General features: G+C 42.0%; 1 protein-coding gene across 4 annotated transcripts in view; it reads right to left on the reverse strand.

The window, feature by feature from the left end:
* The window catches only part of LOC128702066 (uncharacterized), a 133,577-nt gene that overhangs the window by 42,014 nt on the left and 65,099 nt on the right, over positions 1–26,464 (reverse strand). For 2 of the 4 annotated variants that reach the window (XR_011391148.1, XM_070080353.1), the window contains 2 exons: positions 16,915–17,062; positions 10,176–11,876 (listed from right to left, as the gene is read on the reverse strand). Coding sequence is in view for 2 of the 4 variants with exons in the window: in XM_070080353.1 (XP_069936454.1) it covers positions 11,861–11,876; positions 16,915–17,062 (164 nt within the window). In the remaining 2 variants the exon portion in view is untranslated. Of the gene's footprint in view, positions 1–10,127; positions 11,877–16,914; positions 17,063–26,464 lie in introns of those variants that run through there. The other 2 variants (XM_070080352.1, XR_011391147.1) reach the window with 2 other exon arrangements.

Raw genomic sequence — 26,464 nt, forward strand, 5'->3', positions numbered from 1 at the left:
AATCTTTAAGGTACTGTGAATAAAGAGAAGGATTTGAAATCCTTATACAGAGAAGCTAACAAGGAGATAAAAGAAGCAAATATGCCTCTAAGGATGTGGAATACAAATTCAAAGCAATTAAGGGAACTTATCAAGGAAGATTTCCCTGAAGCTGAAATTCCTGATTGCAACAATATGCTGGGACTTAATTGGAACACACAGGCAGACACTTTGAGTCTCAAAAGGATAAACAATAAATCATGCAGTACACTCACCAAACGTAGTTTACTGTCAGAGGCATCTCAATATTTTGATCCTCTATAACTCGTCTCACCGATTACCATAAAAGGTAAAATGCTTATGCAAGATGCACGGAAGCTCAAAATTGGATGGGATGAGAACTTGTCTTTAGAACTGAGTCAAGCATTGGATGAAATATCCAACGAGTTTAAGCAACTTCATCAAATTAAATTTCCCAGTGAATAAGCGGACAATAAATAAACTAGTGCCGTTAGAATTACACAGTGTTGAAAACAAAATTAGTGATTCTCCAGAAACCACACAGACTAAAGCTGTTCAGAAAAGACAACCAGCAGTGGTGGCGAGTGAGAAAATCAAATTAATGTTAAGTGATGAATAGTTCACCTGCAGCGAACCTCCGCCACCCTCCAGTGTGGAGAAATTTCCTCCAGGAGGAGGGTATCAGCCCCCTTCAGCCCTTTTCAGCCCTGAGGGGCCCAGCCCTCTCAGAAGGGGCAAGTATCTTATTTACTGCTACAGCAAGTAATTGATCCCAGATGCAGTACGAGTATGCGACTTGGACAGGCGACCCACGCTCCTTGCAAAGTCCAGTGTTAGCAGGACAATTAAGGAAAATCCTGCTCCCACTTTATTACCATGGTAAAGATAGTGTACATTGTTGTCTATACTTAAGACAGCAAGAATCAAACATTCTGCTTTGCTTCATGGAGAAAGTGGCAAGGATGAAAAGATACTAGGTTAGCTTTTACTTTATGTGTTAGGAGCAGTGATGGTGTAGGAGGCTGTGGCGTCTTCAGATTACTTTTGACCCTACTGGGAGTCACACTGACGCCGGAATAACCAACAAAGAACACTGATCCATGTGTTAGTGTTTACAAAGTGTCTCAAAAACACAACTAATGTCGATGAACAGTGTAATAACAAGTGTTGCGATCCAACAGAGTGTAGTGCTACATTCTTCAAAGAACACTATTCTTCAATCAACTCATTGGATATCCGGGCATAACTATGGGTCAGATACATATACCCAGGTAAGTGTTCTAACTAGTGATGTACTACTATTGAGTGCGCAGTTGAGTCTAAGTTACGAGTTAATCACTTATCATAAACCCTGGTGATAAGCGGACATTTAAGTCCACACAAGTACGTACGTCAGCCATCAGTGAGTGAAATATGCTGACATAACACCCCTTTGGGGTAATTGATTATTAACATAATATAATCTCTTTAAGCCAGTTAAGAAGTGGATGATACAGCAATTCAAGACCTGGTCTGCCTGGGCGGCTGTGTGGATGATAGCTGTCTTATCAGCTAAGTACTCTATATATTTAATCAATCTTAGCTGGTAAACCATTTCTAAACAATGATAAGTGTACCACAGCAGCAGTTGTACAATGATAAGTGTACCACAGCAGCAGTTGTACAATGATAAGTGTACCACAGCAGCAGTTGTACAATGATAAGTGTACCACAGCAGCAGTTATACAATGATAAGTGTACCACAGCAGAAGTTATACAATGATAAGTGTACCACAGCAGCAGTTGTACAATGATAAGTGTACCACAGCAGCACTGGTACAATGATAAGTGTACTACAGCAGCAGTTATACAATGATAAGTGTACCACAGCAGCAGTTGTACAATGATAAGTGTACCACAGCAGCAGTTATACAATGATAAGTGTACCACAGCAGCAGTTATACAATGTTAAGTGTACCACAGCAGCAGTTGTACAATGATAAGTGTACCACAGCAGCAGTTGTACAATGATAAGTGTACCACAGCAGCAGTTATACAATGATAAGTGTACCACAGCAGCAGTTGTACGATGATAAGTGTACCACAGCAGCAGTTATACGATGATAAGTGCACCACAGCAGCAGTTATACAATGATAAGTGTACCACAGCAGCAGTTATACAATGATAAGTGTACCACAGCAGCAGTTATACAATGATAAGTGTACCACAGCAGCAGTTGTACAATGACAAGTGTACCACAGCAGCAGTTGTACAATGATAAGTGTACCACAGCAGCAGTTATACAATGATAAGTGTACCACAGCAGCAGTTATACAATGATAAGTGTACCACAGCAGCAGTTATACAATGATAAGTGTACCACAGCAGCAGTTATACAATGATAAGTGTACCACAGCAGCAGTTATACAATGATAAGTGTACCACAGCAGCAATTGTACAATGATAAGTGTACCACAGCAACAGTTGTACAATGATAAGTGTACCACAGCAGCAGTTGTACAATGATAAGTGTACCACAGCAACAGTTGTACAATGATAAGTGTACCACAGCAACAGTTGTACAATGATAAGTGTACCACAGCAGCAGTTGTACAATGATAAGTGTACCACAGCAACAGTTGTACAATGATAAGTGTACCACAGCAGCAGTTGTACAATGATAAGTATACCACAGGAGCAGTTGTACAATGATAAGTGTACAGTAGTACATTCGATTGAAAGTAGCAGCTACCATAAAAGTAGCAACCATGATGGTAGCTTTCAGGAATATAGCTGCTACCATGATGGTAGCTATCAAGAATATAACTGCTACCATGATTTTAGCTATCAAGAATATAGTAGTTACCATAAAGATATTTACCATGATGGTAGCCATCAGGAATATAGCTGCTACCATTGTTGAGAAATGGCATTACCAGCTAAGTTTAAAGGGAAACTTAACTTAGAAAGACAGTTCATCGCCTACACAGCCGCCCCTGCAGACGAGGTCTTGAAAAGCAGTCGAAGTCATCTCTCAACGGGCTGTAAAGAGTTATAATTTGTAAGATTATAAATTACCCCTAGGGGGTGTTATGTCAGCATATTTCATTCACTGATTGCTGACAAACTTACTTGTGTGGACTCAAAAGTTCGCCCCTTACTGCCGGCTATAGCTTGATTACAAACTCCTTGCGACTCAAGAACTGCGCAGTCCCCCGTACTACAAGAAATTCGTAACCTACCTTGCTCTTGTAGCGTGAGCTATGGTGTTCTTCACACCTTCGACAGATATCGGTGACTTGATAGTCTCAGTAGTAGTAATCAGTTACCAGTAACCAGTGTACCAGTAGATGACTCTGCCGTGAATCACTGTCTGTATTCATATTGTTGCTGACCACAGCAGTATTTCAAACACCCCCCTCACATATGGGTACTGTGGTTGGTCAGTCTTACGAGTGAGAGCAAGGACGCAGGTCACGGCTGTTTGGCGCTTCCCACACTATCCGTAATTATACGTACTACCAGCCTACGTGAGTATTTCTTTACCCTATCCACGTGTTCGAACCCCACATGATAAATGGTGACAGCGGTGTGGGAGCATGGATTTAAGCTTTTAAGGATATTTCAAGACGTTAGAAGACTGTTTGTGCGTAGCCGGCGGGTCAAAAGGTGAACCGTCTCACCCATCTCCAGCTACTCGCTCCCCTCACAACCTCCACCCTGTAGCCTGCAAGCCTGTTGCAGCCGTTTCAAGCTTCCTGGCTTAGTTCGTGTGCTAATTGCTTCAATCTCCGAGGGGTTGACCCGGATTTTGCAATTAAGCCAGTCAGTAAGCCAGACTGTGGAAGTGAACGCCAGTCAGCCTATCATCCAGCCTGTCTCCTGTCATCCACCTGCTCCTTCATGCTGTGTGCATCGTTACCCGTCTTCCAGTCAGCCATTCTCGTGGGTTAAGCCAGTCAGCCAACCCAGCTTCTATATATCGCTTATATATCGCTTTGTGCTCCCAGTTGGATGCTAAGAGTGGTCTTCACCATCCCTGTGGCATAGAGTGGCTTATCAAGCCACCTTCGTGGGTAGTGAGTGGAGTGAACGCCAGTGAGCGCCAGCAAGAGTCACCACCAGCAGCCACCCACCTCATCTACCTGTGGTTGTTTGCACCCTTGTACCGGATCCTAATACTGTTTTGGCTCACATAATTGGTCAAGAGATTGTAGCTGAGCGCCACCGATAAAGCCAGTTATGTGAGTTCACCGAGAAAGCGCAGTTCTTCACGACGACAGTGTGAGTGTAGGAAGTGTCGGAGGCGTCAGTCATCACCGCGCAGGACTTCCCCTTAACTCGCCACTCCGTCTACTACTACAGACTCCAGTGATAATTTTCTGTTTAGAGACATTTTTTCTTGCATTTAAAGACATTTGCGTGTGTGAGACATTTATAGTGAATTTCTTGTGTACTCTAAGCCTTGTGTTTTCAGTGTAGACTCAGTGTTTCTTTGACTCGTTATGTTTGTAATTTTTTCAGTGTTTTCGCTCATTTCATATCTTTTTATCTGTGTTTTTTTTATGCTACTCTCTGTCTGTAGTAAGTATTAGTGTGTAGTGTACCAGTCAGTCACTCTGTGTGAAGTGATTCATTTTTTTTTATCTTGTATTCTTTCAGCATTGTATTCTCCAGTATTTGTCATTGTATTTCATGCAGTGATATTCACCCCAGAATACCAAATTATCCATTTATTTCTATGTGTGTCTTTTTTTCGTATGCCAGCAGTGTCTCATTCCTCTAATTTTTTCGCAGACTTGTGTACCATTATTTTTGTCAGCAAATTTTTGTTGTATCAGTCGCAGCAAGATTTTGTTGTAAGAATTTACTAAAATAATGAATACGTGATTAAGTGTTGTGTGCTCCGCCACTTGTAAGTGTTGTGTGCCCCGCCACTTGTAAGTGTTACACTTGCCCCGCCTCTTGTAAGTGTTACACTTCCAGTTTTGTTTCTTGTTTTATTTTTATTCATATTTTTCATATTTCTTTGAACAAATTCACTCTTAGTGTAATTTCAATTTCTTTTTAACGTAAAGTGTTTTCTTTACTCTGTTTGAGTAAATTGTTTTGTCTAATTTACAATTAAGAGTTAAAGTGTTCAATCAGTTTTTCTTCATATTTTTATCTTATTATTTAACCTGAGTTTTCCCAGTGAGACTTTATTACTGCAGTGATTATTTCTATGCCATATTTTGTTGCACTTGTTCTGCAGTGAATTATTTTGTTGCACTTGTTCTGCAGTGAATTATTTTCTTTTATTGATATTTTTATGCATTATTATTCTCAGTTCATTATTGCATCTTGTTTTTCATTTTATTAATTTTCCTGTTGTTGTCTTTGCATTATATTTTAATTTTGTTTATGCATTCTTAGAAAATATTTAAATTTCCCAGTTATCTCTCATTGCATACAATTTAGTAATTTTATTTTATACTTTTTACATTGATTTACAATTTTATTAGTTAATTCCTTTATTAGCAAGAGTAAAGACAGCTCATTTTGCATTTAATTCAGTCTCCAGTAATATTTTTACTTGTAAATTTCAATGTAATTTTTTTATCTTGTCCAATAGTCCTTTACATTGAGTTGTCCTTCCTCTTGCAGTGTGGCCCGGTGGTCTGGTGGCTAAAACTCCCGCTTCACACACGGAGGGCCCGGGTTCGATTCCCGGCGGGTGGAAATTCCGACACGTTTCCTTACACCTATTGTCCTGTTAACCTAGCAGCAAATAGGTACCTGGGTGTTAGTCGACTGGTGTGGGTCGCATCCTGGGGGACAAGATTAAGGACCCCAATGGAAATAAGTTAAGACAGTCCTCGATGACGCACTGACTTTCTTGGGTTATCCTGGGTGGCTAACCCTCCGGGGTTAAAAATTCGAACGAAATCTTATCTTATCTTAGACATTTTTTATTACTTATGCAGAATTGTTAAGCATTTTCTTCCACTTAAGCTTACTGTGTCATTTCTCTATTTTTTTTTTGCCTTATGTCCTTGAGTAAGTTCCCTGAGATCATGTCCCAGTCACTTTTGAATGTTCACTTAGTGTATCATGCCAGTCAAAGTCAATATGAATCAGTCCACAGTACTAACATTCCCTTACTGACTGAAAGACAATACCTAGCCCTTGAGCAATGTGTTTGTTCTCACAGCTTGTATCTGAGATTTGTTAAAGTGCTGCGAAATGTGAAGTTCAGATTAAGTTCCTATAGATCCGTGAATTACTTATTAACGTAGCCGAGCGGTCAGGCATTAGTAATACTGTCACTCCTGTCTGGACTCCAGCCACAATATCATGCACGCAGGATAGTGCGACTACTATCCTTGCGATGGCGACTTGTTCAAGTATTCGTTCCTTCCCAGGGGACGCTTTGAGAAGAACTTTACTTGCAACGAGTTATGCCATCTCTTGCTGATGTCACAAGCCATTGCAGAAAGACGTTTCTGTGGCTAGTGTGCTCATCTGAGTGTTGTTGTTGTCCCTTGTGTTTCAGATTGTGATCCCATCCTAGTTGACAGTAATCAGTGTATTGTAAGAAGTTATTTCTCGAGTAACTTCCACGTTGTTAACGTTTGTAAGTGAAGTTTATAGCTGATACCTCGTGTTACTGTGTGTGACTCAGATTGAATATCAGCATTGTTTACCGTGTTCATTTCTTTTCTCCTGTGCTTGCAGTTTGAGATAGTAGATTCGTTCTCCCTTGCTCATATTGCGTGTTATAGCGTTAATTTTTTTCAACCGGGGGGAGTCATCCACTCCACCGAGTTTGTTCATTCCTCCAGTAAGAAAGAACCGATCCCTTGTGTTCTGGTGATTCGATTCCTGCTCCAGGAAGATCTTATTCTGACTGTGAAGCCACCAGCACCCATCAGTGACTTTGTCATGAACCAAGAATTACTGTATCGAACAGCCGAGTTGGGTACTCCTAGCAGAAGAGTATACCAGTTAGTAATTCCACAGTCACTAGTGAATGTAGCCTTACAGCTAGTTCACGATGTACCAGGTGTTGCACACCCTGGTATGGATCGTTCAGTAAAACAAGCCAGATTGAAATACTTTTGGCCTCGTATGGCAACTGATATTTCTGAGTATGTTAAGAAATGTAGTGTCTGCATGCAACATACAGGTAATGCTAATGGCGCCTACCAATAATGTTCAAGTGTTGTGTACTTTGACATTGTATAGAATCAGCCCAAGCTGTATACCTGCCATCTCTAGTTTGTATTAGTTGTATGTCGGGACGACATACGTTAGCATCGCCGAGCTCTCAGTAGTAGTAACCAGTTACCAGTAACCAGTGTACCAGTAGATGACTCACTACCAACCGTCTCTGCTTGAATCACTGTCTGTATTCATATTGTTGCTGACAACAGCAGTATTTCAAACACCCCCCTCACATATGGGTACTGTGGTTGGTCAGTCTTACGAGTGAGAGCAAGGAGGCAGGTCACGGCTGTTTGGCGCTTCCCACACTATCCGTAATTATACGTACTACCAGCCTACATGAGTATTTCTTTACCCTATCCACGTGTTCGAACCCCACATGATAATAGAAGCTGAAGTGTCCTTGGATGTCCACGTCTTCCATAGTCTAGGAAAACGCACACTGGTACACTATGTTCCACAAGATTTGTCTTTATTGTTCACAATCTTATCACTAAAGAAGCTGATCACACTTCTCTTAAGTATTTATTGTGTTTTATGAGACACTTTGTTCACACTAACGCACAGATCGTTCTTTGTTGGTTATCCTGGCGTCAGTGTCACTCTCAGTAGAGTCAAAAGTAATCTGAAGACGCCACAACGCCCCACGCCGTTACTCCCCTAGCACAAAGGAAAAGCTGACCTAGTACTTTTGCTTCCTTGCCACTTCCTCGATGAAGCAAAGCAGAATGTTTGATTCTTGCTGTCTTAAGCATAGACAACAATATCCACTATCTTTACTATGGTAATAAAGTGGGAGCAGGATTTTCCTTAATTGTCCTGCTAAGGTAAGAGATGAACTGTCTTTTATTAAGCTACACTTTGCAACACAGGACTGCAAGGAGCAGTGGTCGCTTGACCACGTCGCATACTCGTACTGCATCTGCGATCAATTACTCACTGTAGCAGTAAACAAGATATTTGCCCCTTCTGAGAGGGCTGGGCCCCTCAGGGCTGAAAGTGGCTGAAGGGGGCTGATACCCCCCTCCTGGAGAAAATTTCTCCAAAACCATGATGGTAGCTATCAGAAATATAGCTGTTACCATCATGGTAGGTATCAAGAATATAGCTGATACCATAATGGTAGCTATCAAGAATATAGCAGTTACCATAAAGATAGTTACCATGATGGTAGCTATCAGGAATATAGCTGCTACCATGATGGTAGCTATCAGGAATATAGCTGCTACCAAGATGGTAGCTATCAAGAATATAGCTGCTACCATGTTGGTAGCTATCAAAAATATAGCAGTTACGAGAAAGATAGTTACCATGATGGTTACCAGGAATATACCAGATATAATGAAGGTAGTTACCATGATGATATCTGTCATGAATATAGCAGCTATCATGAAGTTAATTACCATGATGGTAGGTGTATATAATTATGTTTTGGAACGTATTAGAAAGCAATGTTTAATGTAAATGTTTATGTTGAAGGTCTGACTTTCACTGCTGGAATCCGACACTTAAAATGGCCGGTCCTTCTCAACCCATATTATAATATTTATAACTAAGTTGAACCCAGAAGCGTCCCTCAGTAGCAATGGTGCATATAGTAGCTACCATCAATGCAGTTACCATGATGGTAACTGTCATACATATAGCGTCTACCATGATGAAAGCTACAATGATAGCTATCATGACTATGTCAATTGCCATAAAGGTAGTTACCATGGTGGTGGCTATTATGAACTTCCATGAAAACAGTTACCAAGATATTAGATATCAAGAATATTGCAGCTACCACGGAGGTTGTTATGATGATGGTAGGTATCATGATTGTAGTAGCTACCATGATTTTACCTAACATGATACTAGCTATCAAGGAAATACCAGCTACCATGAAAGTAGTTTCCATAATGGTAGTTACCATGTCGGCAGTTATCATGAATATAGCAGCTACCACTATGGTAGAAATCACAAATATTGCAGGAACCATTGCAGTAGTTACCATGATTGTAGATATCATGAATAGAACATTTACCTTGATGGTAGTAACCATGATAGCAACTATTATGAATGTAACAGAATCTGTGAACGCAGCTACCATAATGGCAGATATTACGAAGATAACAGATACGACGAAGCTAATTACCATGCTGGTAGCTATTTTTAATATGGCAGCTACCATGATTGTAGTTATAAATATAACAGCTACCATGATAGTAGCAATCAAAAATATAATGGCTACCATGAATATAGCCACCATGTTGGTAGCTATCATGAAAGTAGCTGCTACCATTATGGTAATTCCCATGATCGTAGATTTCATGAATGAAGACGTTACCATGATGGTAGCCATTATGAATATATTATAATTATAATACAATTATGGGGAACGCTAAACCCGTAAGATTATGCAGCGCCTCTGAGGGGGATGGAAGGTCTTAATTCAAGGAACTGGAGCACAGATCCAATTTCCTAGTCATATTCCTCTCTTGGCCTCCTGCAGTTCTGTGGTGGGTTATACATCACTGCTATGGCTACCTTATGTTCCTCAGACTGAATTGTACCTACTATGTAATCCCTTTCTCTCGAAAGTCCCTCACCATGGCCAAGGAACCTCCCTTGAGGGGTATTATGAACGTAACATGAGAGTAGTTACCATGAGAGTAGTTACCATGATGTTAGTTACCATGATGGCAGCTATCATCAATATAACAGCTACCATTATCCTAGTTACTATAATGGTTGCAATCAAGAATATAACAGCTACCATGATGGTAGTTACCTTGATGGTACCTATCATGAAAGCAGCTGCCATCATAAATGAAGTTACCATGATGATAGTTGTCATGAATATTCCGGTCACCATGACGGTAGTTGCGATGATGGTAGCTATCATGAACATAGCAGCTTCCATTAAGAGGATAATAACACAAGTAAGACAGACACTCACATTCTTAAGGCACAGTTGAATGTTGTCTTAGCCAGGGTGCGCAGCTGGTCGCGCTGGTCTGGTGTGATGCGGACGCTGGTCTCTACTGTGAAGTCAACCTTGACCTTAACACTGTGGAGATGTAGGTGTTGGATCATGTCTTGGATGCCCTCCACTGTTACTGTGCTGCTCTCACACTTTATCCACGAGTACCTGTTGATGATGACACAGTTGTTGTTGTCTGTTGATGATCTACAACACTACCACCATCACTGCTGCAACCACCACTACCAACATCACTACTGCAACAATCACAACCACAATCACCACTGCAACCACCACTACCACCATCACTGTTGCAACCACCACTACCACCATCACTGCTGCAATCACCACTACCACCAACACTACTGCAAACATCACAATCACCATCACTGCTGCAACCACCACAACCAGCATTGCTGCTGCAACCTACACAACCACCACTACCACCATCACTGTTGCAACAACTACTACCACCATCACTGCTGCAACCACCACTACCACCATCACTTCTGCAACCATCACAACCACCACCACCACTGCAACCATCACTACTGCAACCATCACAACCATTATCAATGCTGCAACCACCACAACCACCATCACTGCTGTAACCACCACAACCACCATTACTGCTGCAACCTCCACAACCATCACCGCTGCAACCACCACTTCAACCATCACTCATGCAACCACCACTACCACCATCACTACTGCAAATATCACAATCACCATCACTGCTGCAACCACCACAACCAGCATTACTGTTGCAACCACCACAACCACCAACACTGCTGCAACCACCACAACCACCAACACTGCTGCAACCATCACAACCACCATCACTGCTGCAACCACCACCACCACTTCTGCAACAAACACAATCACCGTAAGTACCTAACACCACCACCACCAGTACCACCACCAATCAGGGATCTCACCATTAACACTGAAAGTAACACAAGAACAACTGTGAAGGACTCACCCTCCTGGTGGCTGTAGCTCCTGGACCACCTCACTCACAACACAAGAACAACAGTGAAGGACTCACCCTCCTGGTGGTTGTAGCTCCTGGACCACCTCACAACACAAGAACAACAGTGAAGGAGGACTCACTCTCCTGGTGGGTGTAGCTCCAGGACCACCTCACTCACAACAGCAGAACAGTGAAGGACTCACCCTCCTGGTGGTTGTAGCTCGTGGACCACCTAACAAACAACACTAAAAGAACATTGAAGGACTCACCCTCCTCGTGGTTGTAGCTCCTGGACCACCTCGCTCACAACACTAAAACAACAGTGAAGGACTCACCCTCCTAGTGGTTGAAGCTCCTGGACCACCTCACTCATAACACTAAAACAATAGTGAAGGACTCACCCTCCTAGTGATTGAAGCTCTTGGACCACCTCACTTACAAAACAAAAGCAATAGTGAAGGACTCACCCTCCTAGTGGTTGAAGCTCTTGGACCACCTCACTGACAACACTAAAACAATAGTGAAGGACTCACCCTCCTAGTGGTTGAAGCTCTTGGACCACCTCACTTACAAAACAAAAAAAGAGCGATGGACTCAGTCTCCTGGTGGTTGCAGCTCTTGTGTTGAGAAATGGTTTACCAGCTAAGATTAAAGATTAAATATAGGGAGTACTTAGCTGATAAGACAGCTATCATCCACACAGCCGCCCTGGCAGACGAGGTCTTGAGAAGCTGTCTCATCCACTTAACGGGCTGAAATAAAGTGTATTATGTATGATTATAAATTTCCCCTAGGGGGTGTTATGTTAACATATATCAGACACTGATGGCTGACGACACTTGTGTGGTCTCAAAGGTCCACTTATCACTAGGGTTAATGTTAAGTGACTAACTCATAACTTATACTCAACTCCGCAGTCAATAGTAGTACATCACGAGTTAGAACACTTACCTGGGTATATGTATCGGACCCGTAGTTATGCCCGGATATATGATGAGTTGATTGAAGAATAGTGTTCTTTGAAGAATGTCGCACTACACTCTGTCGGACCACAACACTTGTTGTCACACTGTTCCTCAATAACTGTTCACACCATGTCACTAAAGAAGCTGATCACACTTCTCTGTAAGTGTTTATCGTGTTTTGTGAGACACTTTGTTCATATTAACGCATGAATCAGTGTTCTTTGTTGGTTATCCTGGCATCAGTGTGACTCCAAGTAGGGTGAAAAGTAATCTGACCTCACAGCATCCTATGCCACTGCAATGCCCCTAAAACATGAAGGAAAAGCTGACCTAGTACCTTTTGCTTCTTTGCCAAACTTCCTCTATGAAGCAAAGCAGAATGCTTGATTTTTCCTGTCTTAAGCATAGACAACAATGTACACTATCTTTACCATGGTAATAAAGTGGAAGCAGGATTTTCCTTATTTGTCCTAAGGTAAGAGATGGACTGTCTCTTATTAAACTACACTTTGCAACACTGTACTCTTGCAAGAAGCGGCGGTCGCTTGACCACGTCATATACCCATATTGCATCTGGGATCAATTACTTGCTGTAGCAGTAAACAAGATGTTTGCCGTAGTGGCTTCAGAATCTTTTCTGACTCCGTGGTGTGGGAGATAATGAGCTTCTGTCTTCAACTTGTCTTCGACTATTTCCTCAATGAATTTATTGTCCAACTGTTCTTGTATGATATTATCATAGACAGTCAGTAGCTCTGGATTCTTCCTGAGCTCATGTATTTGTGCTTTCATTTCTCCGAAAGACATGCGATGATTGCTAGGCAGATGTGGTAGATTTAATTTCCATGGTAACATAACCCAATACTGTCCATCTTTATATTTGACAGTGTCCAAATATTGGTTATAAGTCTGAGACTCTTGTGGGCTTGGTTTATTTACATCAATACCTGTCGCATCTAAATCCCACAACTTATCAACTGGTTCATTCATTTCTTCCAGTAATGATAATTTTTGCTGTGGTACATGATCAGCGGTTACTCTTGTAACTACTACATTTTCCACTGAATCAATATCAGCTTTTTTCCCACTTTGAGAGGGAATGGGACCACATATCATGTGGCCTACTGCTGTTTTCAGCAAGTGAACATCATGTTTACTTACTATATTTTGCACAAAACAGTGATAATAATCTCTTCCAATGATTAAATCAATTGGACTAATAATGTCCGTCTGTATGTTAGGACAGGCTTACTTGACCTTAGCTGCTTCCAGTGCTGCAACTGTTTCTTTTAATCCCTGCATCTGCACAGACTTAGGCAAATCATCTACTACCACAGCTTCTACTGTCTTTTTTCTGTTTCCTAGACCAACACTAATTTTGGCTAGGTCATATGTCTGTTTACCAGAATTTTGGAAAAAACCAGCTATATTTAGCTGTACTTTGGCATAGAGTTGTTTATTCAGTTTCTGCAACACTGTTCTTCTTTTGAAGTACCTTTGTGAGCCTTGATCAAATAGTGTTAACACATTGATTTTGTGTAATTTATTAGATAACCCAACTCGGGCTATCGGGAGAGCAATTGCTTTAAACTTATCTCCCACATTTAATGCTGTTGCTTGTTGACTTCCTGATTCTGTGGAAGTCTGCTGCTGTTCAGCAAAAGTATTTGGGCATAATGCTGCATGATGCATACCCTTGCATTTAAAACACTTCTTCAATGAACATTTACCTCTCTTTTGTTCACCTAAACACTTGATGCACCTTTTTAGCTGATGAACACGTTGTTTACGTGTCTCCATTGATGTGTATTGACTACAATACTGTGCCCAATGTGTTCCATCACAAAGTGCACATTTTGGAGTACGTTTATGTGTGACAGTCTGTTTACTGTCTGTTGTATTCACAGCTTGATAAATGCCTATATGGGATTTCCCATTATATGCTTTAGTGGGAGTAGGTATACCCATTTTATACTGAGTTGAAGGTTTATTATACACGAGATTTGTGGATTTTTCATCTTGCCTCGTTGCTTGCATGCATGAAACTATTGTTTGTAAACCATTGCTAATTTCTTCACAAGTGAAATAGCGTTTATTGAACATAATATTTAATCGTTCAATAGTTTGTGGTGATAACTTATCCTGTACAATACCACTGATAAACCAATCGCATTGTCGTAGGTCATATTTAGCACCTAGAGATCTGAGACTATTGTCTAATGTTTTTCTAAATGCCTGTAAGTCTGAAAAACAATGTTTGGGTGGCTTCAAGCTTGATATTAAGACTGCATGTCTAACTCTGGCCTTGTCAGCATCAAAGTAATTGTCTGTTAAGACACGTAAGGCTATTTGATAATTGTCTTTAACCACCGGAAATGACTTAATCAGTTTATAGCGTTCTCCATTCACAAGACATTTAAGATAATTGAATTTAGCAGTCTCATCTATGTCAGTTCGTAAATTTACTATGGATTGAAAACCACTAATGAATTCTTCGTAATTATGACCTTAGAAAATAGGTAATGACAAGGTAGGTAAACTTGGTAATGGTACACTTGTTGTTGTTACAGGTGTAACAGGTGTTTGACCACTAGTTACAGTAGGTCTCTGTGACAGAGTTTTGCAACAGACAGCCTGTACTCCTGTCATCCCTAATTGTTGATTACTAAATGTATCTAAAACGTTTTTAATTTCAACCTTAGATGGGTCTGATTTAAGAAATTCAATTTCATAATTTATATAGTCTGAATTAATTATTTTCAGATGTTGCGTAAGTAATTCAAATTTGACCTCAAGATCATCAAAATCTATGTTTGTATCCTGATTTAACCCTATACAGACTGAAATTAGATTTTCTAATTGTGTAATCTTAGTCTGTAAAGACTGAAACTGAGTTTTCAAACAAGCCATTATAATGGTATACTGAAAATTCCAGCACCACAATTAGAGTGTTTAAAAAAACAATGTACTGCTATAAACAGCTGAGTTTTTGTTATGCTTAAGTCAGCAATAATCGTGTCAGACACCTACTAAGCTTAACCTCAGGGTCAATAACCATGAAGGGTACAGAGTACATATGGCTGGTGTTTATGGCTTGAGTTTGCTGTGTCAGCCTAACAACGTTGATTCATCATAAATAACGTTATACACTTCATTCACTATACACTATAAATGTTACTGTATAACTGTAAATCACACATGTATGTTTCTTACACATATATAAATGTCACTGTTAATATATATATATGAAAGCTTACACTTTATATAAAATTTCCTTTAATATAACAGGTATATCTATAAGAAACAAACACAATCTTGTTTCTTAATCTCTGTTTATAAACATTATAAACACTATGTGTATATACACTCAGTCAAACTGACCGTCATCTGGCTTGTTGATGTGGCCAGTGTTTCTTGAGCTTGAGAGCAGTGGAAGATGGGTGCCATCCCCCGTTTTATGTTGGGTGAGTCACCCAGCTCCTGTTTTCTTTGGGTAATGGGTGAAAGCCGGGGGAACACTCGTTTTCTTTTGACTGCCAATTCTCTGTGATTGAATCTGGAGGGCCTCATTTATACTGATTTATAGTATAAAACACTAGTTTTACAGTTTTTTCGAAGGACCTTGGCTCGTAGGTTATTTGTACACTGTAGCACAACATATTTGGACACCAGTGTGGCCTTTATCCTGTTCGAGCACGACCAAAATTGTTGAGAAATGGTTTACCAGCTAAGGTTAAAGATTAAATATAGGGAGTACTTAGCTGATAAGACAGCTATCATCCACACAGCCGCCTGGCAGACGAGGTCTTGAGAAGCTGTCTCATCCACTTAACGGACTGAAATAAAGTATATTATGTATGATTATAAATTACCCCTAGGGGGTGTTATGTCAACATATATCAGACACTGATGGCTGACGACACTTGTGTGGTCTCAAAGGTCCACTTATCACTAGGGTTAATGTTAAGTGACTAACTCATAACTTATACTCAACTGCGCAGTCAATAGTAGTACATCACGAGTTAGAACACTTACCTGGGTATATGTATCTGACCCGTAGTTATGCCCGGATATATGATGAGTTGATTGAAGAATAGTGTTCTTTGAAGAATGTCGCACTACACTCTGTTGGATCACAACACTCGTTTTCACACTGTTCCTCAATAACTGTTCACACCATGTCACTAAAGAAGCTGATCACACTTCTCTGTAAGTGTTTATCGTGTTTTGTGAGACACTTTGTTCATATTAACGCATGAATCAGTGTTCTTTGTTGGTTATCCTGGCATCAGTGTGACTCCAAGTAGGGTGAAAAGTAATCTGACCTCACAGCATCCTATGCCACTGTAATGCCCCTAAAACATGAAGGAAAAACTGACCTAGTACTTTTTGCTTCCTTGCCAAACTTCCTCTATGAAGCAAAGCAGAATGCTTGATTTTTGCTGTCTTAAGCATAGACAACAATGTACACTATCTTTACCATGGTAATAAAGTGGAAGCAGTATTTTCCTTATTTGTCCTAAGGTAAGAGATGGACTGTCTCTTATTAAACTACACTTTGCAACACTGTACTCTTGCAAGAAGCGGCGGTCGCTTGACCACGTCATATACCCATATTGCATCTCGCATCAATTACTTGCTATAGCAGTAAACAAGATGTTTGCCTCTTTTGAAAGGGTTGGGCCCCTCAGTGCTGAAACGGGCTGAAACGGGCGGAAAGAGGCTGAAAGGGGACGAAGAGGGCTGATACTCCCCTCCTGGAGAAAATTTCTCCAAATCCTGGACCACCGCACTCACAACAAAAGAACAACAGTGATGGACTCACCCTCCTGCAGGTTGTAGCTCTTTGGCCAGGTCACAGGCATGACTCACTAGATCATCACTAAGATCAGTCAGATCCAACATCACGGTCTTGGTGCTGGGTAGTGACGTCACTGCTGCTACTGACACTGCTGCTGCTGAGACTTTCACACCTGTATCGAAATACCATACTGTCACCATCACTACTGTAGTGATACACAATAGTTTCACCATCATTACTGTAGTGATACACCATACTGTCACCATCACTACTGTAGTGATACACCATACTGTCACCATCACTACTGTAGTGATACACCATACTGTCACCATCACTTCTGTAGTGATACACCATGCTGTCACCACTACTGCAGTGATACTCCATACTGTCACCATCACTACTGTAGTGATACACCATACTGTCACCATCACTTCTGTACTGATACACCATGCTGTCACAACTACTGCAGTGATACTCCATACTGTCACCATCACCACTGTAGTGATACACCATACCGTCACCATCATGACTGTAGTGATACAACATACTGTTACCATCACTACTGTAGTGATACAATATGCTGTCACCATCACTACTGTAGTGATACACCATACTGTCACCATCACTACTATTGTGATGCACCATACTGTCACCATCACTACTGTAGTGACAGTTATCACCACTACTGCAGTGATACTCCATACTGTCACCATCACCTCTGTAGTGATACACCTTGCTGCCACCATCACTACTTTAGTGATACACCTTGCTGCCACCATCACTACTGTAGTGATACACCATACTGCCACCATCACTAATGTAGCGATACACCATACTGCCACCATCATTACTGCAGTGATACACCATACTGTCACCATCACTACTGCAGTGATGCACCTTACTGTCACCATCACTACTGTAGTGATACACCACACTGTCACCATCACTACTGTAGTGATACAATATGCTGTCGCCATCACTACTGCAGCAATACTAAATACTGTCACCATCACATTTGTAGTGATACACCATACTGTCACCATCACTATTGTTGTTATTCACAATACTGTCACCATCACTAGTGAAGTGATACACCTTACTGATACCATCACTACTGCTGTGATACACCATACTGTCACCATCACTACTGTAGTGATACACCACACTGTCACCATCACTACTGTAGTGATACACCACACTGTCACCATCACTACTGTAGCAATACTAAATACTGTCACCATCACATTTGTAGTGATACACCATACTGTCATCATCACTACTGAAGTGATACACCTTACTGTCACCATCACTATTGTTGTTATTCACAATACTGTCACCATCACTAGTGAAGTGATACACCTTACTGATACCATCACTACTGCTGGGATACACCATACTGTCACCATCACTACTGTAGTGATACACCATACTGTCACCATCACTACTGTAGTGATACACCACACTGTCACCATCACTACTGTAGTGATACACCACACTGTCACCATCACTACTGTAGCAATACTAAATACTGTCACCATCACATTTGTAGTGATACACCATACTGTCATCATCACTACTGAAGTGATACACCTTACTGTCACCATCACTATTGTTGTTATTCACAATACTGTCACCATCACTAGTGAAGTGATACACCTTACTGATACCATCACTACTGCTGTGATACACCATACTGTCACCATCACTACTGTAGTGATACACCATACTGTCACCATCACCACTCCAGTGATATACCATACTGTCTTCACCACTGTAGTGATACACCATACTGTCACCATCACCACTCCAGTGATATACCATACTGTCATCTTCACAACTGTAGTGATACACCATACTGTCACCATCACCACTCCAGTGATATACCATACTGTCATCATCACCACCACTGTAGCGATACACCATACTGTCACCATCACCACTCCAGTGATATACAATACTGTCATCATCACCACTGTAGTGATACACCATACTGTGACCATCACTACTCTAGTGATACACCATACTGTCACCATCACTACCGTAGTGATACACCATACTGTCACCATCACTATTGTAGTGATATACCTTACTGTCACCATCACAACTGTAGTGATACATCATACTGTCACCATCACTACTCCAGTGATATACCATACTGTCATCATCACCACTGTAGTGATGCACCATACTGTCACCATCACCACTCCAGCGATATATCATACTGTCATCATCACCACTGTAGTGATACACCATACTGTCACCATCACCACTCCAGTGATATACCATACTGTCACCATCACTACTGTAGTGATACACCATACTGTCACCTTCACTACTGTAGTGATATACCATTCTGTCACCATCATCACTGTAGTGATACACCATACTGTCACCATCACTACTCTAGTGGTACACCATACCGTCACCATCACTACTGTAGTGATACACCATACTGTCACCATCACCACTCCAGTGATATACCATACTGTCATAATCACCACTGTAGTGATACACCATACTGTCACCATCAACACTCCGGTGATGTACCATACTGTAACCATCACTACTCTAGTGATACCCCATACTGTCATCATCACAACTGTAGTGATACAACATACTGTTACCATCACTACTGTAGTGATACACCATACTGTCACCATCACTACTGTTGTGATGCACCATACTGTCACCATCACTACTGTAGTGATACACCATACTGTCACCATCACTACTGTTGTGATGCACCATACTGTCACCATCACTACTGTAGTGACAGTTGTCACCACTACTGCAGTGATAATCCATACTGTCACCATCACCTCTGTAGTGATACACCTTGCTGCCACCATCACTACTGTAATGATACACCTTGCTGCCACCATCATTACTGATGCGATACACCATACTGCCACCATCACTACTTTAGTGATACACCATACTGTCACCATCACTACTGTAGTGATACACCATACTGTCATCATCACTACCATAGTGATACAAATTGCTGTCACCATCACTACTGTAGCAATACTCCATACTGTCACCATCACTTCTGTAGTGATACACCATACTGTCACCATCACTACTGAAGTGATACATCTTACTGTCACCATCACTAATGTTGTTATTCACCATACTGTCACCATCACTACTGCAGTGATACACCATACTGTCATCATTACTACTGTAGTGATACACCATACTGTCACCATCACTACTGCTGTGATACACCATACTGTCACCATCACTACTGTAGTGATACACCTTACTGTCACCATCACTAGTGAAGTGATACACCTTACTGTTACCATCACTACTGCTGTGATACACCATACTGTCACCATCACTACTGTAGTGATACACCATACTGTCACCATCCCCACTCCAGTTATAATCCATACTGTCATCACCACTGTAGTGATTCACCATACTGTCACCATCACCACTCCAGTGATATACCATACTGTCATCATCACCACTGTAAACCATACCCCCGGCCGGGATTGAACCCGCGGTCATAGAGTCTCAAAACTCCAGCCCGTCGCGCTAGCCACTAGACCAGCTAGCCACAATAAATATACCTAGTTGGATGAATCTTATTGTGGCTAGCTGGTCTAGTGGCTAGCGCGACGGGCTGGAGTTTTGAGACTCTATGACCGCGGGTTCAATCCCGGCCGGGGGTATGGTTTATTTGCAATCGTGTCATTACGATTTCTTAAGTCATCACCACTGTAGTGATACACCATACTGTCACCATCACCACTCCAGTGATATACCATACTGTCATCATCACCACCACTGTAGCGATACACCATACTGTCACCATCACCACTCCAGTGATATACAATACTGTCATCACCACTGTAGTGATACACCATACTGTGACCATCACTACTGTATTGATACACCATACTGTCACCATCACTACCGTAGTGATACACCATACTGTCACCATCACTACTGTAGTGATACACCATACTGTCACCATCACTACTGTAGTGATATTCCTTACTGTCACCATTACAACTGTAGTGATACACCATACTGCCACCGTCACTACTCCAGTGATATACAATACTGTCATCATAACCACTGTAGTGATACACAATACTGTGACCATCACTACTGTAGTGATACACCATACTGTCACCATCACTACCGTAGTGATACACCATACTGTCACCATCACTATTGTAGTGATATACCTTACTGTCACCATCACAACTGTAGTGATACACCATACTGTCACCATCACTACTCCAGTGATATACCATACTGTCATCATCACCACTGTAGTGATACACCATACTGTCACCATCACCACTCCAGTGATATACCATACTGTCATCATCACCACTGTAGTGATACACCATACTGTCACCATCACCACTCCAGTGATATACCATACTGTCACCATCACTACTGTAGTGATACACCATACTGTCACCATCACTACTGTAGTGATATACCATACTGTCACCATCATCACTGTAGTGATACACCATACTGTCACCATCACTACTCTAGTGGTACACCACACCGTCACCATCACTATTGTAGTCATACACCATACTGTCACCATCACCACTCCAGTGATATACCATACTGTCATAATCACCACTGTAGTGATACACCATACTGTCACCATCAACACTCCGGTGATGTACCATACTGTCACCATCATCATTGAAGTGATACACCATACTGTCACCATCACTACTCTAGTGGTACACCACACCGTCACCATCACTATTGTAATGATACACCATACTGTCACCATCACCACTCCAGTGATATACCATACTGTCATAATCACCACTGTAGTGATACACCATACTGTCACCATCAACACTCCGGTGATGTACCATACTGTCACCATCATCACTGTAGTGATACACCATACTGTCACCATCACTACTGAAGTGATATACCATACTGTCACCATCATCACTGTAGTGATACACCATACTGTCACCATCACTACTCTAGTGGTACACCACACCGTCACCATCACTATTGTAGTGATACACCATACTGTCACCATCACCACTCCAGTGATATACCATACTGTCATAATCACCACTGTAGTGATACACCATAATGTCACCATCAACACTCCGGTGATGTACCATACTGTCACCATCACTACTCTAGTGATACTCCATACTGTCATCATCACCACTGTAGTGATACAACATACTGTTACCATCACTACTGTAGTGATACAATATGCTGTCACCATCACTACTGTAGTGATACACCATACTGTCACCATCACTACTGTTGTGATGCACCATACTGTCACCATCACTACTGTAGTGATACACCATACTGTCACCATCACTACTGTTGTGATGCACCATACTGTCACCATCACTACTGTAGTGACAGTTGTCACCACTACTGCAGTGATACTCCATACTGTCACCATCACCTCTGTAGTGATACACCTTGCTGCCACCATCACTACTGTAGTGATACACCTTGCTGCCACCATCATTACTGATGCGATACACCATACTGCCACCATCACTACTTTAGTGATACACCATACTGTCACCATCACTACTGTAGTGATACACCATACTGTCATCATCACTACCATAGTGATACAAATTGCTGTCACCATCACTACTGTAGCAATACTCCATACTGTCACCATCACTTCTGTAGTGATACACCATACTGTCACCATCACTACTGAAGTGATACATCTTACTGTCACCATCACTAATGTTGTTATTCACCATACTGTCACCATCACTACTGCAGTGATACACCATACTGTCATCATTACTACTGTAGTGATACACCATACTGTCACCATCACTACTGCTGTGATACACCATACTGTCACCATCACTACTGTAGTGATACACCTTACTGTCACCATCACTAGTGAAGTGATACACCTTACTGTTACCATCACTACTGCTGTGATACACCATACTGTCACCATCACTACTGTAGTGATACACCATACTATCACCATCCCCACTCCAGTTATAATCCATACTGTCATCACCACTGTAGTGATTCACCATACTGTCACCATCACCACTCCAGTGATATACCATACTGTCATCATCACCACTGTAGTGATACACCATACTGTCACCATCACCACTCCAGTGATATACCATACTGTCATCATCACCACCACTGTAGCGATACACCATACTGTCACCATCACCACTCCAGTGATATACAATACTGTCATCACCACTGTAGTGATACACCATACTGTGACCATCACTACTGTATTGATACACCATACTGTCACCATCACTACCGTAGTGATACACCATACTGTCACCATCACTACTGTAGTGATACACCATACTGTCACCATCACTACTGTAGTGATATTCCTTACTGTCACCATTACAACTGTAGTGATACACCATACTGCCACCGTCACTACTCCAGTGATATACCATACTGTCATCATCACCACTGTAGTGATACACCACACTTTCACCATCACCACTCCAGTGATATACCATACTGTCATCATCACCACTGTAGTGATACACCATACTCTCACCATCACCACTCCAGTGATATACCATACTGTCACCATCATCACTGTAGTGATACACCATACTGTCACCATCCCTACTGTAGTGATATTCCTTACTGTCACCATTACAACTGTAGTGATACACCATACTGCCACCATCACTACTCCAGTGATATATCATACTGTCATCATCACCACTGTAGTGATACACCATACTGTCACCATCACTACTGTAGTGATATACCATACTGTCACCATCATCACTGTAGTGATACACCATACTGTCACCATCACTACACTAGTGGTACACCATACCGTCACCATCACTACTGTTGTGATACACCATACTGTCACCATCACTACTACAGTGATACAATATGCTGTCACCATCACTACTGTAGTGATACACCATACTGTCACCATCACTACTGTTGTGATGCACCATACTGTCACCATCACTACTGTAGTGACAGTTGTCACCACCACTGCAGTGATACTCCATACTGTCACCATCAGCTCTGTAGTGATACACCTTGCTGCCACCATCACTACTGTAGTGATACACTATACTGCCACCATCACTACTGTAGCAATGATAGAAAAGAAACTAAAGGTTTGGTACACAAACGCGGATGGAATAACGAATAAACATGAGGAGTGGAGCGAAAGAATCAGTGAAAAATCCCCAGACATCATAGCAGTCACAGAAACAAAACTCGCTGAGACAATAACAGATACAACCTTCCCAATGGGATATCAGATCCTGAGGAAAGATAGAAGGAGTAGAGGGGGAGGAGGGGTTGCACTGCTCATAAAACACCGATGGGGATTTGAGGAAATGGAAGGCATGGACATGCTTGGAGAAAGAGACTACATTGTAGGTACAATTCAGTCCGGAGAACATAAAGTAGTCATTGGAGTGATGTATAACCCACCACAGAACTACAGGAGGCCAAGAGAGGAGTACGAAGAAAACAACAGGGTGATGGTGGACACACTGGCTGAGGTGGCAAGAAGAGCTCACTCGAGCAGAGCAAAGTTACTGGTAATGGGCGATTTCAACCACAGGGAGATCGACTGGGAAAACCTGGAGCCACATGGGGGTCCCGAAACATGGAGAGCCAAGATGATGGATGTGGTACTTGAAAACCTCATGCATCAACATGTCAGGGACACAACCAGAGAGAGAGTGGAGGATGAGCCAGCAAGACTGGATCTTGTGTTCACCCTGAGCAGTTCAGACATTGAGGACATCACTTACGAGAGGCCCCTTGGAGCTAGCGATCATGGGGTGCTGAGTTTTGATTATATAGTAGAGTTACAAGTGGAGAAGGTAACAGGAACTGAAGGGGTCAGGCCAAACTATAAAAGGGGGGACTACACAGGTATGAGAAACTTCCTGCAGGAGGTTCAGTGGGACAGAGAAATGGTAGGAAAATCAGTAAACGAGATGATGGAATATGTGGCAACAAAGTGCAAGGAGGCAGAGGAAAGTTTTGTTCCCAAGGGAAACAGAAATAATAGGAAGACCAAAACGAGTCCTTGGTTTACCCGAAGGTGTAGGGAGGCAAAAACTAAGTGCAACAGAGAATGGAAAAGGTACAGGAGGCATAGGACCCAGGAAAACAAGGAGATTAGTAGAAGAGCCAGAAACGAGTATGCACAGATAAGGAGGGAGGCCCAGCGACAGTATGAAAACGACATAGCATCGAAAGTCAAATCTGACCCGAAACTGCTGTATAGCCACATTAGGAGGAAGACAACAGTCAAGGACCAGGTGATAAGGCTGAGGAAAGAAGGTGGAGAACTCACAAGAAACGATCAAGAGGTATGTGAGGAGCTCAACTCGAGATTTAAGGAAGTATTTACAGTAGAGTCAGGAAGGACTCTGGGGGAACAGACCAGATGGGGACACCAGCAAGGAATACACCAACAAGTGTTGGACGACATACATACAGATGAGGAGGTGAAGAAACTGCTAAGGAACATCGATACCTCAAAGGCAATGGGACCGGACAACATCTCCCCGTGGGTCCTTAGAGAGGGAGCAGATATGTTGTGCGTGCCACTTACCACAATCTTCAACACGTCCCTGGAAACTGGGCAACTACCTGAGGTATGGAAGACGGCAAATGTAGTTCCCATTTTTAAAAAAGGAGACAGAAAAGAGGCACTAAACTATAGACCTGTGTCTTAGACGTGTATAGTATGCAAAATTATGGAGAAGATTATCAGGAGGAGAGTGGTGGAGCACCTGGAACGGAACAAGAGTATAAATGCCAACCAGCACGGATTCATGGAAGGCAAATCCTGTGTCACAAACCTTCTGGAGTTTTATGATAAAATAACAGAAGTAAGACACGAGAGAGAGGGGTGGGTTGATTGCATCTTCTTGGACTGCAAGAAGGCCCTTGACACAGTTCCTCACAAGAGATTAGTGCAGAAGCTAGAGCATCAGGCGCATATAACAGGAAGGGCACTGCAATGGATCAGAGAATACCTGACAGGGAGACAACAACGAGTCATGGTACGTAATGATGTATCACAGTGGGCACCTGTGACGAGCGGGGTCCCACAGGGGTCGGTCCTAGGACCAGTGCTATTTTTGGTATATGTGAACGACATGATGGAAGGGTTAGACTCAGAAGTGTCCCTGTTTGCAGATGATGTGAAGTTAATGAGGAGAATTAAATCTGATGAGGACCAGGCAGGACTTCAAAGAGACCTGGACAGACTGGACACCTGGTCCAGCAAATGGCTTCTCGAATTTAATCCTGCCAAATGCAAAGTCATAAAGATAGGGGAAGGGCACAGAAGACCACAGACCGAGTATAGGCTAGGTGGCCAAAGACTGCAAACCTCACTCAAGGAGAAAGATCTTGGGGTGAGTATAACACTGAGCATGTCTCCGGAAGCACACATCAACCAGATAACTGCTGCAGCATATGGGCGCCTGGCAAACCTGAGAACAGCATTCCGATACCTTAATAAGGAATCGTTCAAGACACTGTACACCGTGTATGTCAGGCCCATACTGGAGTATGCAGCACC

Source organism: Cherax quadricarinatus, unplaced genomic scaffold (assembly GCF_038502225.1).
Source record: "Cherax quadricarinatus isolate ZL_2023a unplaced genomic scaffold, ASM3850222v1 Contig339, whole genome shotgun sequence".
Taxonomy (NCBI): Eukaryota; Metazoa; Arthropoda; class Malacostraca; order Decapoda; family Parastacidae; genus Cherax; species Cherax quadricarinatus.